Source organism: Leuresthes tenuis, unplaced genomic scaffold (assembly GCF_036924035.1).
Source record: "Leuresthes tenuis unplaced genomic scaffold, fLeuTen1.0.hap1 SCAF_9, whole genome shotgun sequence".
NCBI classification, from domain to species: domain Eukaryota; kingdom Metazoa; phylum Chordata; class Actinopteri; order Atheriniformes; family Atherinopsidae; genus Leuresthes; species Leuresthes tenuis.
The window spans coordinates 18,315,706-18,332,504 of NW_027325363.1; the positions used below are offsets into that span (position 1 = coordinate 18,315,706).

The 16,799-nt window shown below is 43.8% G+C and overlaps 3 protein-coding genes across 19 annotated transcripts in view; 1 reads left to right on the forward strand and 2 right to left on the reverse strand.

Moving 5' to 3' along the window:
- The first annotated feature begins 745 nt into the window (after positions 1-745).
- trip12 (thyroid hormone receptor interactor 12) overlaps positions 746-16,799 on the forward strand; it is a 37,693-nt gene continuing 21,639 nt past the window's right edge. For 13 of the 15 annotated variants that reach the window (XM_072392646.1, XM_072392652.1, XM_072392651.1 and 10 more), the window contains exon 1: positions 15,150-15,259. The gene's annotated coding sequence lies outside the window, so the exon portion shown is untranslated. Of the gene's footprint in view, positions 767-15,149; positions 15,260-15,280; positions 16,276-16,799 lie in introns of those variants that run through there. The other 2 variants (XM_072392648.1, XM_072392647.1) reach the window with 2 other exon arrangements.
- On the reverse strand, positions 1,490-13,036 carry zbtb38 (zinc finger and BTB domain containing 38). Of its 3 annotated transcripts, XM_072392662.1 has the most exons (3): positions 12,078-13,036; positions 10,905-10,961; positions 1,490-5,832 (listed from the first exon to the last, which is right to left on the reverse strand). In XM_072392662.1, the coding sequence occupies exon 3, from the start codon at positions 5,807-5,809 to the stop codon at positions 2,162-2,164; it is 3,648 nt and encodes a 1,215-aa protein (XP_072248763.1). In that variant the 5' UTR covers positions 5,810-5,832; positions 10,905-10,961; positions 12,078-13,036; the 3' UTR covers positions 1,490-2,161. The 3 variants fall into 3 exon arrangements, with proteins under 3 accessions (XP_072248763.1, XP_072248762.1, XP_072248764.1); XM_072392661.1 differs by having other exon boundaries at positions 10,905-13,036; XM_072392663.1 differs by lacking the exons at positions 10,905-10,961; positions 12,078-13,036 and adding an exon at positions 8,426-10,152.
- On the reverse strand, positions 13,725-14,787 carry fbxo36a (F-box protein 36a). The gene is made up of 4 exons (XM_072392664.1): positions 14,648-14,787; positions 14,395-14,503; positions 14,067-14,239; positions 13,725-13,865 (listed from the first exon to the last, which is right to left on the reverse strand). The coding sequence occupies exons 1-4, from the start codon at positions 14,741-14,743 to the stop codon at positions 13,725-13,727; spliced, it is 519 nt and encodes a 172-aa protein (XP_072248765.1). The 5' UTR covers positions 14,744-14,787.

A 16,799-nucleotide genomic window follows, 5' to 3' on the forward strand; every position in this document is an offset into this window, starting at 1 on the left:
CTGTAATAATCTTTAAAACATTACATAATGGATCAGATAAGACTAATTTATCACCAAAAGAGTCGTAATATACAAAACCCCTGCAACATGTAGAAATTAGCGGCTCAGAGGAAACACAAATCCCGTCTGCATGATAGGAGGTGATGCTCTGTCTCTGTTTTATTTACTCTGTCCCAGAACTGTTCTCCAAGGCCGGTTTATGTGCTTAAAATTTGATCCGAACTTCAATGTGTCTTACATAAGGAAACCAAAAGTGCCAAAGCTGTAACTGGGACAAAGCAGCAGGAAACGGGAATGTCTGCCAGCATACGAAGTTTAACATTATTGCTTAAATGTTTGGTTAAATGCCAAATGACTGTAGTTAATGTCACAAAAATAACAGGTACTTTTCACAGCAATGATTTGAATGAGGTGGCATTTGACAAACGATAAATAACATACCTGGCAAACGACTTTTAACCAAACAATTAACTGGAAAATTACCTAATTTGATACACATTATATGAATATTCTAAATGCACTTTTTCAACATGCACAAGTATCGGTTTGAGTGCATAGTTGGGGCCATTGTAAAGCACATCTCTGGACTTTTGATTTAGAAAAAAACAGAGCACATTTATCTAATCCATGCTGTCCCATTGCAGTGTCTCCTTTGGGTGACAGGGCTTCGGCCTTTTGCTTCTTCCTCTCTTTCAGGGTGCTGCTGCTCTGTGGTCAGGTCTAATCCTCCTCGCTGATACCAGCAGTGAACCTGAAAGGCAGTCAGGTAGGCGATAGAATCTTTATAACTAAAATGCCACAATGCTCATACCGATTAACTCAAAAGCAATGCTTGTGCTTTTTTTTGAACAGCACATGTTGAATTTCTCTCCCATTTACAGCTCAAGGCTAGTGAAGTCAACGCTGTTGATCTGAAGTATTTTGCACATATTGCTCATAAGCGTTGCCGTCTGTTGCTGTAAGTATAATCATCTCTCATTAGATAGTAGATTGGGGTTGAATTAATGGGAGAGGGGGGGTGGGGGTGTTAGCTCCACGGCATTATTGGTGTGCTGTGTTGTACTGTCTTGGTAAAATGTAATCTTAGAAAGTGGCAGGGAATTCAGAAACATCTGGAAATTGTGTGTTGAGACCGAACGCAGACGCAGTCCGTGTGGAGGGAGGGAATGAGCTTTTCAGATGGGCTGCGCGTCCCTGAAGGACCAGGAGGGGCAGAAAAATGTGAGCTGGGAAACAGGTTTTGTACCAATATGACTGGTTAGAGCTCACTTTTGACTGTGTTCTGCTTGAAAATAGCTGCACCGTATGAGGTTTCTGCAATTTTATCTCTTACTTAGAGTGTCAGAGTTGAATGTTAGTACAATGTGCTGGTCATTGGTTGCTGGGTACTGGAAACCCCATTGTTTCCAGTACCCCACCCCCCCAACTGTGTGCAAAAGAAGGACAGGATTTAACTGCTCATTATATTATCAATATTTATTTAAATATTTTGACATATTTTGTATATATTAAACACACAAAAGGAGTGACTTTAACCTCGGTGGTTCTACGTATTCATTAGAAATTAAAATAATATCAGTGGTGCTTAAGAATTGAAGTTGAATTATCAAAGTATTAAAGAGCACGTCAGTATAGTCTGCTTATAAAGTGCAACTCACCAAGCCCAGTTAAGGTAAAACAGGCGATTTGGGATTGTGGCAGCAGTAAAATTCATTTTGTTCTGCTCCAGCTGTTTTTCCTTTTTTTTCTTTTCTTTTTTTTTTTTAAAAGTCAACATGGAACCACATTTTCCAGCTCCAACACATATAAGAGCTGATCTGATATTGCACAGCATCTGAAGGAACATTTTCGTGAGTCACGGCTCTGCCTTGCATGCATAGACAAAGGACAAGTACAGTTTGTGTCAGGAGGTCGTGTTTTACCCAAAAATATCTTTTATAAAGGTTAAAAATAAAAATCACTGAGTGGTTGAGTTCAGGAGAGAAGAGATTACAACCTATACTGATGTCAGATTCTGGTATTTGGCCCAGACTTGACTGAGCCTGGCTGTGAAAACAACGTGAACGGATCTTGTATTTCCTGACCGACGCAGGTGCTTGCTTTCAGACAACATTCGCTCTCTTGTTTTTGCTACAGTTGGTCGCAGTCCTCGCAGGCCTTTCTAAAAAAAGGGCTCCTCTTTGCACACCCATTTCTCTGGCTTGCGTAGAAAAATGTGCGTGCCGTTGGAGTCTGACTCATTTCTTCTCAATAGTTTACTGGACTTCTCGTGCTCAGCGCGACTGTTTATTCTTGGTCCCATCAAATGAATCCTGCTGCTATCGCTGTCTCTGTCACAGGCTTGCTTTTTTGAAATGAGATGCATAGAATGCTGCGCGTTGATCCTCTTTTTTGCTACTTTATGTCTCACCTTTGAGGATTTCAAGGAAAACAGTGAGTCAGTATAGGGCGGTAACGGACTCTTTATGCTGGAATATGACACGTCTTGGTAGGTGGTGGAAGACATTAAGTCAGTTGTGTCTTCACTTTTAGGTGTACTCCTGTCGGTAGGAAATTGTTCCTCCTCCATGCTTTCATGTTTGACGTCAGTGCCCCCTTGATTGTCACTGGCCTCTGTTTTGATGGTCTCTTGTTTATTGTCTTCACTTTGGTGTGCCGAGTGTTTCGAACATGGTGTGAAGGAGTTATATTCATATCCCGCCTCATTTGTCTCCTGGTGTTTTTTCTCATGGCTTCTCTTGGTGGCAAGGTAGAGAAACCGCTGGGGACAGAAGGAGCAGCGGTATTTCTTCTCTGGGTTGGGGCTTCGGGCCGTATTATCAAAGCAGGAGCCATCTTCCATGCAGCTGTTGCAGATGTAATCGCCGCCGGCAGGTGCCTCACCGGGGGGACCTTGCTTACCGCAGGTCCTGCAGAAATACGGGTGAGAACCGATAACGTGAGCTCTCAGTCCAGTCTCTGTGATGAAGGAGCTGTCACAGATATCACAGTTGTAGGTGGCCCTCGGGCTGCAGTTCCTGCCAAGACTGTGTTTTAGCCCCGCACCACCGCCTGAGCTGCTCTCCTCTGTCAGAAAACCCGTTTTGTCGAGATGGGTCTCACGGGCAAGAGTCCTGTCAAGAGATGTTTCAGGATACTGGTGAAACAAAGCTGCTCTGTGTTTGTATCTGAACTTCTTCCTTTTCTTTTTAGCTTTGTATGAATAGTAGGGACGCCAAAGCTGATCGGCCGTGTCGCAGTCATTGGCGTCGTCGTGCGTCTCTGGTTGCGATGTGGCAGTGACGTCGGGTCTGAAGCGGAGCCTTGGGCTCTCTGGGTCTTCCCTTGTTGGAAAGCCGTGGCTTGGGCTCCTCTCCTCACTCAGTTCTCTCATTCTCCTTTTCTTCCTAGGGAAGAGTTTGGATCCTTTGATTTGGCGCCGGATTATGGCTTCATTGCCTATTTTCACGGTTATCTGACATAGTGGCATGGCTTCGCTGTCTACAGATGGACCCTGGCACGCAGGTTTGGCAATATATGTCTCTGTCTTTGCCCCCACTGCTTTTTTACGCACCAAAGTCTCTGTGCTTGATTGAAGAATCTCCTTGGTCATATCCTCAACTCGTTTTGCAGAAGCTGACAGCTCACCTAACTTTTTAACAGTGCTCAGGGAGTTGAAGAATGGCAGGCTATGACTGATGTGCTCCGAGTTGATTAGCGTCGGTTGATCATTTCTGCAGTCTGCAGGAGGCTCGGAGTTGGGATGCACAGAGAGGATGCTGTCACAATTATCAAAGCGTGGATTCTCTGCCTCTTTCCTTGTGCTTCCCCGAATTTCCAATTCACTGCTCTGACTGGGGTCCATATCTTGGTCATACGGCTTGTCAAAGCAGATGCGAGGCATCACAGGGGAGACCATCTTTGTTGTTGCCATGAACGTCAGAGGGAAGGTAGCTGTGTCATGACTGCTGATCATACCGTTATCTTCAAACGGAGGGATAAGAGAAGCGCTGTCAAATGAGGATGGATCCCCTCTTTCAACACTCTCTGAGTACGTCTGACTGTACGTCTTGTATTGTCTCTTTCTAAATTTCATGGGAAGCAGCCTGTAGAGCTTGATTGGATAAACACTTGCTTTCAGCCCCCCGTTGGCAGATTTTTTCTTAACAGCTAGACTGGGATCGATGCCATGAAAGGACTTTTGATGGTTCTTCAAGATATAATATGTCATGAACGTCTCCAGGCAGAAAATGCACTGATAGCGCCGTTCGCCTGTGTGCCAGATTTCATGCTTAGTACGATACTCTGCCAAGGCAAATACTTTATTACAATAATGACAGGGATAGGCCCTCTGCCAGGAATGTACATTCTCATGTCGCTTTAGGCTGGATAAGGTGACATAGACCCGCTTACACATGCGGCAGTTGTATCTTCTCTGACTCCCACCTGGCTTCACCACCTTCTCTTCCTCTTGTGGCTCTGCCTGGTCTAGCTGAGCGGGTTGTGGTGCGTAAGGGCTGGGGAGGTCATCAGAGGGAAGCTGTGTCGTGACACTCTCCATGTCCGAACGGTCGTCTGAATGTTGGTCCACCTCTTTGGCTGATGCGTCCCTGGTACCTAGCTTAGGTGAGTCTCTTGCAGCCCTTGGGCAGACCTGCTCGTGGTTGCGTAACCGTTTGAGGTGAATGAACTTTCTGTGACAAAACTTGCAAAACAGATGACTCACAAAACGCTTTTTATGTACCTCAGAGTGAATGGTGAGAAGAGCTTTATTTGAAAATATCTCTGGACAGTGCTCGCAGCTGTAGATCAAAATGCTGTCCTCTGGGTGAGGGGAAAGGGGCGGAGGACCTAACTCCATATGAGCGTCGTCACTGGCTGCAGGTAACTCTGTGCTCGTTCTGTTTTCTGTTTCTACCTCCGAAAAAAGTGGAGGTGGCGTGATGACTGTGGCAGGTTCCGGAGTGGCACCATCAGTTAATGCAGGGGTTATTGCGTTCGACGGATCTCTTTGTGGTTCTGCTGGCGTAGGAAGTGTACTTCTACCCAAAATGCCTCTCAGCCTGTGTCGCTTTTTAAGCGGGCCTGCATTTCTGTAAATGAGTTGCTTCGACTGTGACACAGCTGGCTTACAGACCTTCTTGTTGTCGCATTGACTGCTTTCTTTGCCCTCAGTGGATTTGCTCACGGCATACGAGTGTTCCGAGAGGGCGTGGGATGTCTCGTTCGTGGCATTTAGGCAGGATGTTGTGGGACAACTTGATGGGAGCTGTGCCACATCTGGTGACTGCCTATCCCTATGTGTTGGAACTAGAGGGGTGAAGGGATTGCTCCCAGGACACACCTCAGTGATAGAGAAGGCATTGGTAATGCGAGGCCCTCTGGTACTGTCTAACTCCTCAGGCCTGGAAGCTTCCCTCTTTGCTTTTTCAGACATCGGGGCAGTCCATGAGCCTGTGGATTTAACACATTCATCCTGCTTCTCTTCTTCTAAAAGCTTCTCTAAAAATGGAATTCCGAGTCTTCTGCCAGCTGCTACAAGCCCCCCCGTGTCCTCTGCACCAGGTGATGTCACCTTTGAGCTGTATATGAAGTTAAGGATACTCGCAAACACTTCAGACTTTAAGTCCATAAGCTCCAGCACTTGGCTGGAGCTCCATGCGTCCGAAGTTGTCAGAGCGTTCCTGAAGTACCCGCTGCTGGCTGCCAGGATGTTCTTGTGGGCCCGAAACTTGACATCCTCCACCACAATGGTAACATCACAGAAGAGGCCTTGTGACCGCTGCTCATTGAGCTTGCTTAGCACAGTGTAAGGGTGCGTGCTATCCATCAGGCTCCGATGTGCGAGGACATCTAAAAAAAACAACAGACACATACATCAGATTATTAGGAAATGGATTAACTGACTGTTTTACAAAGATCCCTTATGTGTACATTTTATATTTGAAAATATTGTAGCCCTTCCTGTGTTCCAACACTAGATGGCGGTAAAATCCTGACAGATCAGTTGCAACGTCAACAGTTTGTTCATCAGCTCTGGTGAATGAGGACGTCATGATCTTGCATGCTGAGTTTGAGATGATCCTTAAGCTCATCAAAGTATACGTACATGTAAAGAACAGGTAGTTTCAGATTGTGCCATTACTGTCTGTCATTATACTGTCTCTTGTGTAAAAGTTTTCTCGGTTACATTCCAAGATTAATTGATGCATATACTATTTTTATAATTGTTAAAGCATCATAGTCGAGACAACTAATGGTTTTTTTTTCTCTCTTTTTTTTAGCTTTAAAACCATTTCTAGGGCTACAATGTAGGAGAATGATTACTTTGAGAAAGAGATGTGCGTTTGAGAGGGGAATTTTTTAAATTCCAACTTTCAGTAAATATGTAGGAAAGTATGCTATTGTCAACACTGAGCTCCAGCTCTACTAGAGTTATTCGGATTGTACAAGAAAGCACTCTTATAGGACTGTGTCCTGCTGCTACAGAGATAATCAGAGTGACTTTAATTCTGTGGTCTGTAATGTCCCATCTACTCCCCTGATGTTGTTCTTTCCCTTGGACACACTTAGAAATGAGTGTCAAGATGAAACTCAAGCCACTAATCCCAGTTTAAGGTTTACAAGATGACAACAGCAGACGTACAGTCGTTCTCACTAAGTTGTAGTTTTTTCTTTTTCTTGCTGAATAAACATGTCCAACTGTGCGGTGGGAATCTTACACTTGTAAGTCTTACAGACCGATTCTTCTCAGTGCCTGAATTCACATGAAAATGTCAAGCAGATATTTATGTGATGATGAGTCATATGCTTCCTTTGTTTTAGTTTTCTGTCAGTTGGTATCGGAGGCCTCCTTTCCCTTGTGTCCCAAAACGTTGCTGTTGACGATTCGTCCTGCTCACACTTAACTGATGCCCAGTGAGGCAAACAGCAGCCAGCTAGGACCATGTAACCACAAGATGTAATGTAGCACAAAACCATTGCTTTGAAAAGATGAAACATTCTCGCATTCTCTGTTGACTCGGCCTGGGAATTACACACGTTTGTGTATTGACAAGCCAGCATTGGTAAATTAGTTGGATTTTTATTTTTTATTTTTACCGGGATCTAAACTGAACTGGCAATTCTTAGAGGAGGTTAAAGTTAATTAATTCGAATGACGATGTTTCCACCAGTGTGACATTCAAACTCAGAGTCAGTGTGATCTGAGTCATTTGTGTCTTTGTAGCATGCATAGCGTATCTGCTTTGGCACACTCATCTGACATTGGTAAGACATGAGTCATCACACCTGCATCACTGCTATTTAAAGGCCCAGCTTAAGCTCATAAGTCATGACGTCCTGTTATTACTAATTCTTTTAGCTTTACAGCTACAGTAACAACTAAAGTCATACAATGACTACAGAGGAACTTTTTGGCTTCAGGCTACTCTGGGTGCAGCTCAGTCGCGTAAGGCAGTTTCATATTTTGCTTTTCTTTTTTTTTTCCCTGGACATACCGCACTTGGAAGTTATTGAATACGTTACAAGCGTGTAGGTAACTTATCACTGGTGTCATTTTTCAAAATGTATTTTCTCCATATAATTTCCTCACTTTTTACCCCAATTTTGTAACTGTGCAACAAATGCAACATGGCCACCGTTCTTTAAAGCCTCAGACGGCTGAAAACGCAACCGCCCTCCTGCCTTCTCTCTCAGACAGGCCTCTGTTGTCATGGCAACATGCTATGGCGCAGCACTTATTGGATTCAGTTGGATGGCAATTGACTGTATTAGCAGTCGGTGTATTCGGTTCCCTGTCTCTTCCAAACATCCTGCCCTCTCTGAGAACCTGCAACACAGCCGTCTGCAGAGTAATCGAGGTTTGCCTTTGTCTCCAGCTGAATGTGTGTGTGTGTTGGTCTGAGTGCCTTTGTCTGCAACACAAAATGGACTTTCTCATCTATCACATCATTATCATCAGTGGTGCAAGTGATGTGCCAAGCATTGATACTATTGTCTATGTTTTTGCTGTTTGCAGAACTGTTTCATCCTTCCTTCGAGGTTGCTGTTTTACTTTGACGCAGACATTTCTAACAGTTTTGAATCAATTGTTGTGGGTATTTTTTTTTTTTCTTTTTTGCCGCCACATGCTGAGCGGAAATTCTGAATTTGTCTTCGGTGCTTATGAATTTGCCACACCCCAACTAGTTTACCTTCAAAGCCTATATCGAAACATTCTTTAAATCTTTTCTGAAAAGTGAAAATCCCCACATGCAAAACCACAAACCAAGAAATGACAGTAAAGCACGCACGCAGCATTGTCAGACAAGGAGTGAACTGTCAAGAGCAAAGGCTACTTCACGCACCTCTAAGAAAGCGTACTTCCGCAAAAAACCCAAACAAACAAACAATCAAAAAAAAAAAAAAACAGGTTCAAAATTGAGGGTAAGCATGCAAAACATACCTTAGTAAATCAGAGAAAGTGATGCACGGCGAACAGGAAACAATGTCATGCAGTATCCCTTTCTCTACAGCCCGTGTTTCCCCAAACACACATGCAAAACAGTTTTATGAGAGCAAGGCGAAAGTATTTTTTTTTTCTCTGTGATGGTCGCTGAACAGAGGTGTCAGAAGCAGAGTTTTTTCTGACGTCTTTCTTCCTCTCCCTCCCTCTCAGTGTGCAGATGACTCCAGCTCCACCGTCCTTCGCCTCTATCCTTGCAGCCCAGGTCCTGGGCTAGAGCTGCCCTGCCCTCCTCTGAGCGTCCCTTTTCGGTTCTACGGTGCTGCAGCTGTAGAAGTAACTCGCAGTTTATGCAGCGTACAGCTAAATCGGAGTATGGGTCTGCCTTTCTGCTAGCTGGGCCACTGGAGCTTTCGTTCTGGAGGCACTGAGCAGGAAACGGCAACTTTTATTGAGCATGGCAGAGGACTGTAGGGAGAGCAGAGAGATGCAGGGTGCTACATCACACACCAGCTCTGTTCTCGATTCCACATGCTCAGCTGCATTGGTATCAGCGCATGGAGCGAGGGGTCTCCTGCCGTACAGCGGATGCCGTATTAAATCTCTCCTGCACCACACAAGCTTGATGTTTGCCGTGATAAGAGAATTTTGCATAAAATGAAACGATCACCAGCCCGCTCGGAAACAACATACACCTTAAATGCATAACGACACCCCATCTGACTCAAGCTTGTGCACAGTCTCTGCCTGTGCTGCAGCACATTACACCAAAGCCCTTCGTCCATGCTTACGCAGTCACTGTGGTTAGGTAATGCAGAAGCAGAGGGGAGATAACACTGACTGCTTTCCTATTGTGCAGCTCAACAATCGCAGAACAGATGTTCATCAGTGCTTGTTCTGCCTCAGACAAAGTGAGTCCTGCTCTCAGCGGGGACTCAAGGTATACCTTTATAGAGGCTGCTGATTGACGCAAAAGCAGCAGATGCGTCAGCACTGCAGACGAGGGGGAGGGGAGGAAGCTAAACACGACATGGCTCTGTAGCCTCTTGCTAGCCTCTGAGGGTAGAAGCAGCTGTTTTATTTACACAACACACAGTGTGGAGTCATGACTGTGTCGGTCTCCTCGAGAGTCAGATTAAACCAGACTCGGAGCTGTTTGATTATATCTGATTGTTGACCACAAAAGACAAAAGCGGGTGCTGTGCACGCGCTTCTATGTTGCCCTGACGGAAGGAAACGTGCTCTTCAGTAATTGTTTTCCTTTTAGAGGTCAGTGCATCACAGCAGATTGTTTTCATGAGCACACACTACCACTACAGGCTTATTTTTCCGTTTTTGGTGCTGACAGGAAGGCGCCTTAACTTTTCTCCCTTACTATGAGGCATACTTTTAGCCTTTTAACAGAGGGAATCCCATAAGCACGTGGCAAAGATCATTTAAATGGTTTCCTCAGGAAAGAAAGAATAGATATAAATACATATGTAAATAAAGATATTTACAACATACAGAGCAAATTCCACAGTTTATGTATCAGGTTGATGACAACACATGGAAGCATATGTAGTCATGTGGAAGAGAAAGTACACCCTCTTTCAGTCCTAAGTTTTTTGTTTTAGGATGAGGGGAAAAAAAAAAAAGATCTTGTTCTTACCAGGTCTTAAAATGAGGTAAATACAACTTCTGCTGAGCAACAAAATGTCACATATGACACCATGGGATTTTTTATTTAGCAACACTTGGCTAAAATGCAGAGGAAGTGTGTGAAAAAAACTGAGTACACCCTACAAATCAATAACTTATAGATCCACCTTTAACAGCAGCGGCTTCAAAGGTTTCCTGCAGGACGTTATTGGAATCTCTCTCTCTCTCTGTTTTTTTTTTTTTTTCATAATGTTGCTTCGGTCCATTGAGGTTTGTATACATTTGTGTGAGCACAGCTCTGTTAGGGTCTATTGAGGGTTTTTTTTCCAACTCTAAATTTTGGTTATTTACTTTCTGTGTCATTAAATTATGGGGCTTATTAGGAAGTCAAGGCGCTTAGGGGCACCCTGGTTACTCCACTTGCCTCATCTTCAGGTTAGAATTAGTTCATACGCTGGGATGCAGTTGTGAGTCGGTGTCAGTCTCATCCGTCTGGTGGACCTTCTCTGCCTATGTGACCTCCTCTATGATGCTGTTGTCTGGAATTTGTCTTTCAGAGATTCATGGCATTCAGATCAGACTGCCTGTGCCTCTGCACAGACAAGGAAAGAAATAAAGTCACACTTAACAATGAAGGGTTTCCTCTACATTTAGACCCTTTGAGCAGCAGAGCAAAATGTGGCCTTGCATTTGTGCTGCTGTTACAGGAGTCCTTCCAGCCTCGTTTGCCAGTAAAGTCAAACACTATTTTCCCAGAGCCTGTTTGTGAGATCAGATAGATGAGAGCTTCTCACAGGTCAGGATAAAATGACCCTGCACACCCAAAAGCCAAACTTACCTGCAAGCTGAGTCCTCTAAGGCTCGCCAAAAGATGGATCATTCCTCACAATAGCATCTAGAATATAAAGAGGAAAACATGGGAATAACATGAGCAGTGAACACATTTCCACCACGTCTGTGATTTCATCGTCTTTAGACACATTAGTTGTGCAACTCAAGTGCCCAGACTGATTCAGAAATAACTCACTCATTACAATCTGCAAAAGGCATGAAGACATGTTAAGCAGTACCCTCTGACGGACTTTCAAATGCATTGGTTTTCAATCAAGTATTCAATGAGACAAAAAAAAGTGTTTTCACTAACCTGTCAACAGTCTCCTTCGAGGTCCCCGTTGTTTTCACTGGACTGGCAAAGCTGACTTTAAAGCTGGACTAAGTGTCTGCCTGTCTAAAGGTTTTTAGGTGCATTAAGCCCAACAGCCTATAGGCCTCATTGTGTGTCTTAAGGACCACAGCCACAAACTGTTCATCAGATTATCCAGCAAGCCTTCTGGCTTGATGGCGCTTAACTTTCAGGATATTTATTTTCTTCCTGGTATCATGGCCCTGTCCATTCATAGCAGCCACCTGTTGTTTTGGTTGGCGTGTGTGCTTGCGTGTTTGCACGTGTAGGTCTCAAACGCACGGTCACTACAATGACGAGATGATTATTTTTTTCAATAAATAAAATCCCAATTTATAGTGGAAGGGAAGTTTGGGGTTTTCGATTGACAGTTTCTTTGCAGTTTTCTCTTTTAGAATTTTTTTCTTTGTGCCTCATTTGAAGACTTTCGGAGACTAATTGTTCCTTCTCTCAGTTGAATGAATCATTTTAAATGACCAAATACTGAACATTACTATGGTAGACATTTTTTAACCACTGTGACATGTTTAATAGTTGAGGCCTCCTTGATTATTCAATGTTTATACACAGATATTACTCTATGTCATAGCTCATGATAGGTAACATCTTACAGTCTAGCCCTGATAGCACAGTGAAATTCCAATTCCACAGGACAAAGTATACAGGCCTCTGCTGTGATCTCAGCTGCGGCCTGTAGGGACACTCATCAGCAGGGAGGCAAAGACTGCAGTACACGGCTGAGTAGGCCTCATACCCAAAGTATTCTTAGCATTCAAATACAGTCAACCCCGGGAGCACTTATTGTGCTGCTGTAATAAGCACTCATACCTGGAGTTGTCTACCAAAATGTTTCTGGGCGAAGGCTTTGTCAGGCCCGTCTCTGCCGCAGTGGAAGTCTCTCTGGTGTTTGTTCAGCAGGGGGAGAGGAAAGCGACTGCCGGGCTCCCATTCTTCTTTTGGCCTAGATCAGGCCTTCACCCTCATCCCTTCTCCCTGTAGACTGTGGTTCTGGCGGAGATTCCCTGTTCCTGCAGTGCAAAGTTGCCTTGTGGAGGCTACTGCCACTGCTGCGTCACACCCGCTGCATCACTGACCCACAAAGAGGTGCTGAGAAGGAGGGGTGGTGTGGCGAATGTGGTGGAGTAAAAGGATAAGCAGAAAACAACAAGCACGGCTCTGCACTGCTCCAACAAACAAATGGATGAGGCTTCCGCTCTGCCTCAGTATGAGGCCTAGTTACTGCTTTGGTATTCAGGAAGTGAGTCTGGGAGACAGATCCTTTATTGTTACATAACGAATATTTTTCCTTAGACCAGACTGAGCTGAGAAGGCGGTGATAGGGGCTAATAATAGGTCGTGGTACCTACGAGTCGGGGCTGTGTGCGGTCATGTCAGATCACTCTGACACCCAGCTGGGCAGAGGAACATTTCATTTTTACGGGAGTAGTTAAAGATAAACACTCTTCCATTTTACATATGTTCTTGTTCCGCCTCACAAGACAGGACTTTGTTTTATATTTTTCATTCTTATTTCACGAGAACTATGGCAGACATCGCTTTAGTATGTTGCTGTTTTGCTATCATATTTGTTCTCTGATGCACTAAGGTACCTGCAAAAAGAAAACAAAAAAAGAACAGTGCATACCATTGTCTTGTGTTACAGTAGCTTGCTTTTACAGGTTTCATGTGAGGTGTGGCTGCTGTTGCAGATGCCTTCACAGTCATAAAGTAGGAAGATTTAAGTCCTGAGCGAACGTGTAATTAGTATTTATGCCTGGAAATGGTAACCAGAGCTATAGCGCTTACTTTGCACACGTTACCCAAGTGTTTATTTGCTCGATCCTCCTCCTCCTCCCCCCTCATCATCATCTGACTGCAGTTTTTTTTGCCATGTAGCTCCCTCTGCTGGCTTCCCAAATGAACACAGCACACGTACACAATCATGCACAAACTCAGGCAGGCTATAGACTGAGGGCCTTCAGCAGAGGGCGCAACAGCAGTGACTCACTGGCAAACGTAAACAGGAAGTATGCAAGCTGAAATTGACCAATGACCTGCTCTGACATCAGAGGATTCCAGTAATTCAGGGATGTTGTTCAAAACTTTTTTTTGTTTTTTTTTAATCATGTTCCACCACTGTATTGTTCAGATGAACCTGATCAGACACCACATGTCACAAAATGAAGGTGATATAAGTTACCACCATGCAATTCCCACTCTAAAACTTACACAACTCGCAAGCGAATACTCGTCAGTCTTGTTGTCCAAAGTGTAACTAGAACATAACAATATAGGAGTACTGATTTGTTTTCAACAGGATTTGACGCCTTTTTTGTGTGTTCTCACACATTTGGCCACTAAATTTCACTGAAAACACTGGCTGTTGTTTCACAAATATTACATTTTCGTTGACTTTTCTATACTGTTGTTTCAGAGTGGTAACAAAACCGTTCCGCCCGTGCCTTTTTTATGCTCTTATTTATTGCCTTTTCTGTGGAAAAAGGTGAAAAAGGTGTTCCTCCAGCCCATGGCATTGGCTATGGCCTCCATGTCGCTGGTAAACCCAGCACAGCGAGTCCTAACAGTCTGCTCCCAAAACCCCTCAGAGCTGCAGAGCTGGTAGAGTCCAGTCAGACCAGCACAAGAAAACAAAATGCACACATGTGGTTATTAATGCACATGCACTCACGTGCACAAACATGTATGCTGGAGAAAGAGAAAACAGGAACTAGAAGTAACACTGTACTTTTACTTCACAAAATGACAATAACCACAACAACGTACTGTTGTGACCTTGTCATTCAAAGAGGATCTCACCGTTTTGAATCTGTGTGAAACCTGAGCCAACAATGTGGAATCTTTCAGCCCAAGGAAGAACAGGATTCTGAGCAATACCTCGTCAGGTAAGCGCTCCAGATAATCGAAATCTCCCCGGCAAAGGGACAGCGTGTAATCCAGGATCCTCTGGCCGAAAACGGTACTGACTTCATCTGCAGAGGACACGCAGCAAAGGACAGCCCGGTCTTTCCAACTCACATACTGACAGGTTTTTATTGAAGCAGATAATGAGACCCAACCAGAGTTCGTCACTGCACGCAAGATTCAGACCGATTTACTCTGACATTTTACATTACGTTACTCTTACATTGAAGCTTTTTGTCATGCAGGAAATCACCATGGGTCATCTTCAGCCGTGTGGGTGGAATACCTCTGCCTTCAAGTCGCAAAGAAATCTTCCACGATGTCCATATTACCTAAAGTTAGCGATACAGAAAAGATGAAAGTTAAATCCAGGAGATCCTTGTGACTAATTTAAGTCCTGGATCCATAATATAAGGTATGTAATCAGTGATCTATCAGATAATTCAGTTGAACATTATTCTACTGTAATACTCAACCTGATCTTTGGCAACCACGAGTTGGAAAAAATCTTTTGCAGGTGGTGGACCTTGACTACTAATTTGAAATAGTTGCTCCCCTAGCAAGGACGCCATTTTGGACGCAAAAAGGTAACCATGACAACTGAAAAGCAACGAAAACGCCGTTTACTCAATGGCTGTTTGAAGTGGGTTGTTACCTTGATGGAAGCGAACGGGAAAAGGTAATGCGGGACGTCAAATTATTGTATAGAGAGAACAGTTTTATGTTTGTGTGTTCTGGAGAGGGGGGTGGGGGGGTCACGACCCAGCGGATTAATACTTAATATTTGTGACAAGCTAATGTTACAAGTGCTGCAGGGATTGTCTTTGTACACCTGCCACCAAATACCCATTTATTCTTGCTAAGACTCTATGGGTATTCATTACAGACCAATACGCTCAGTGCATGAAGCAGCTTGGTTGAAAAAAAAAAAAGAAAAAAATCAGACACAAGTAGTTCCTGAGCGGATGAATCACGCGGATGTATATTGCAGTTGTAGGCCGCTCAGCTGATGTGAGCCTCGCAGGTTGGGAGAGAGAAAAGAGGAGCTGGTGCACTGTCTGTTACAACTACAACACAGGAACAAATAGGTAACAACATTATATGAAAGGATGAAATTTTCACTGACATCTCCGCCATCAGTCTTTTCTACGTTTGAGGTCATTCAGTATTGATTTATATCGGTAGTAGTATGATTCAGTGTTGCGAAAATATCTCGAATCCCGTTCCTGCTTTCCTGTTTTTTTGTGTGTCTAAAATGTATCAGAGGCCATTTCTTTTCGCTACTCAGCGTCAACGTGCTAACTGCTAGCACGAAGACCTAATGTTGATAAGATTTGACGAATTTGAAACCCGAACAGAGAATTTTTGAGTGGTGGCTTCTATATAATAGAAGTCTAAATACCATCCTGTCGAGCTGGCAAAGCACTAGCCAGTGTCAACAAGACTAGCTAATATTGATTAGCCTGCATGCCAAGGTTAGCTGCTATAACGCTCTTGTTTGATTTAACGTCGCTAAACGTAACCCGTGTGACTGCCCTGCAGTAACCAATTCGATATAGATCAGGATTGGAGTTTGTTAGTCGGACAACCAGCTTTAATTGGCAACAACCACTCGCTAATATAGCTAAGTGCCAAGTGTTTATTTTTCTGAGCTTCTCGCGAGCGAACGGTCATTGAAGAGGCTTTTGCTACATTACTCTGCTAAGCTAGTATTAGCTTGCTAATAATTAACTTGGCTCGATGCTTGATACTTAACGTTAGCAGTTTAAGATGGTTGGCTTAATTTTGGCCTCTTTACCCAACTCTAAACAAGAACCATGTGCTTTGTTGACACGTTGTTTGCCAGACAACTGGATTCTACCTGGCTAACATTAGCTTAAACCTGAACAGTGGTGCAATGAAAGGGAGCCATTAGCATTAGGTCAGCTTAGAAAACATCGGTGGTCCTTAGATTTTGAGAACGTTGGTTAGCTGTGCTAATGTACACAAGAGAACCGTTGATAGTGTTGTTAAGAAAGTGTTACTGTGTCTGTATCGATACCCGTCGACCTGACAGTCGTGTAATTTTTTTGGATTTTGATCTCCCCATCAAACGTAGAAGAAGGTGAGCTCATCTGTGTGCGTAACATGTCCCTTTTTGTTTTCTTAAAACTTGTCAGCCATCGTAATGTGTCATGTCAGCCCGGATACCAGTTCAGCTAACGTTGGTTCACTTGTAGCCCGATAGCTTTATTACATCAAACCGCTTTCGAAAGACGGTCCAGCCGATGCTGCCATTTTCAGTGAGAAGCTAATCTTAAGCAAATGTGAGAATTATTTGCCTGTCACGGACCGTCTTTGCAGTGTCCTGGAAAAAATACGATCATTTCTACCACGAACAGTTTACAAACGAGCTAGTTGCCAAATGTGGCAGTTGGAAAAGTGCCTAAATACGTTGACACACCGGTACGCCAACTACGCAGTTCAATGTAACCACTGCTACATTAGCCAGCGTAACTTTAACTGTCCCCAGGTATGGATAACTGTTCTTATAGTGTTTTCTCGCCATGATATGCAGTGTATAGAGGCTATAATGTTCGCTTTCGGGGATATGACATTTTTATGTAATAAAAAAAACGGCATATATAT

What these genes read in the sequence shown, in the direction of transcription:
- zbtb38 (XM_072392662.1), bottom strand. Translation starts at nt 5,809, where the DNA reads ATGGATAGCACGCACCCTTACACTGTGCTAAGCAAGCTCAATGAGCAG.
- fbxo36a (XM_072392664.1), bottom strand. Translation starts at nt 14,743, where the DNA reads ATGGCGTCCTTGCTAGGGGAGCAACTATTTCAAATTAGTAGTCAAGGT. An exon ending in TCGTGGTTGCCAAAGATCAG is followed by an intron (nt 14,504 to 14,647) that starts GTTGAGTATTAC and finishes CGCTAACTTTAG; the next exon opens with GTAATATGGACATCGTGGAA. An exon ending in GCATGACAAAAAGCTTCAAT is followed by an intron (nt 14,240 to 14,394) that starts GTAAGAGTAACG and finishes TGTCCTCTGCAG; the next exon opens with ATGAAGTCAGTACCGTTTTC.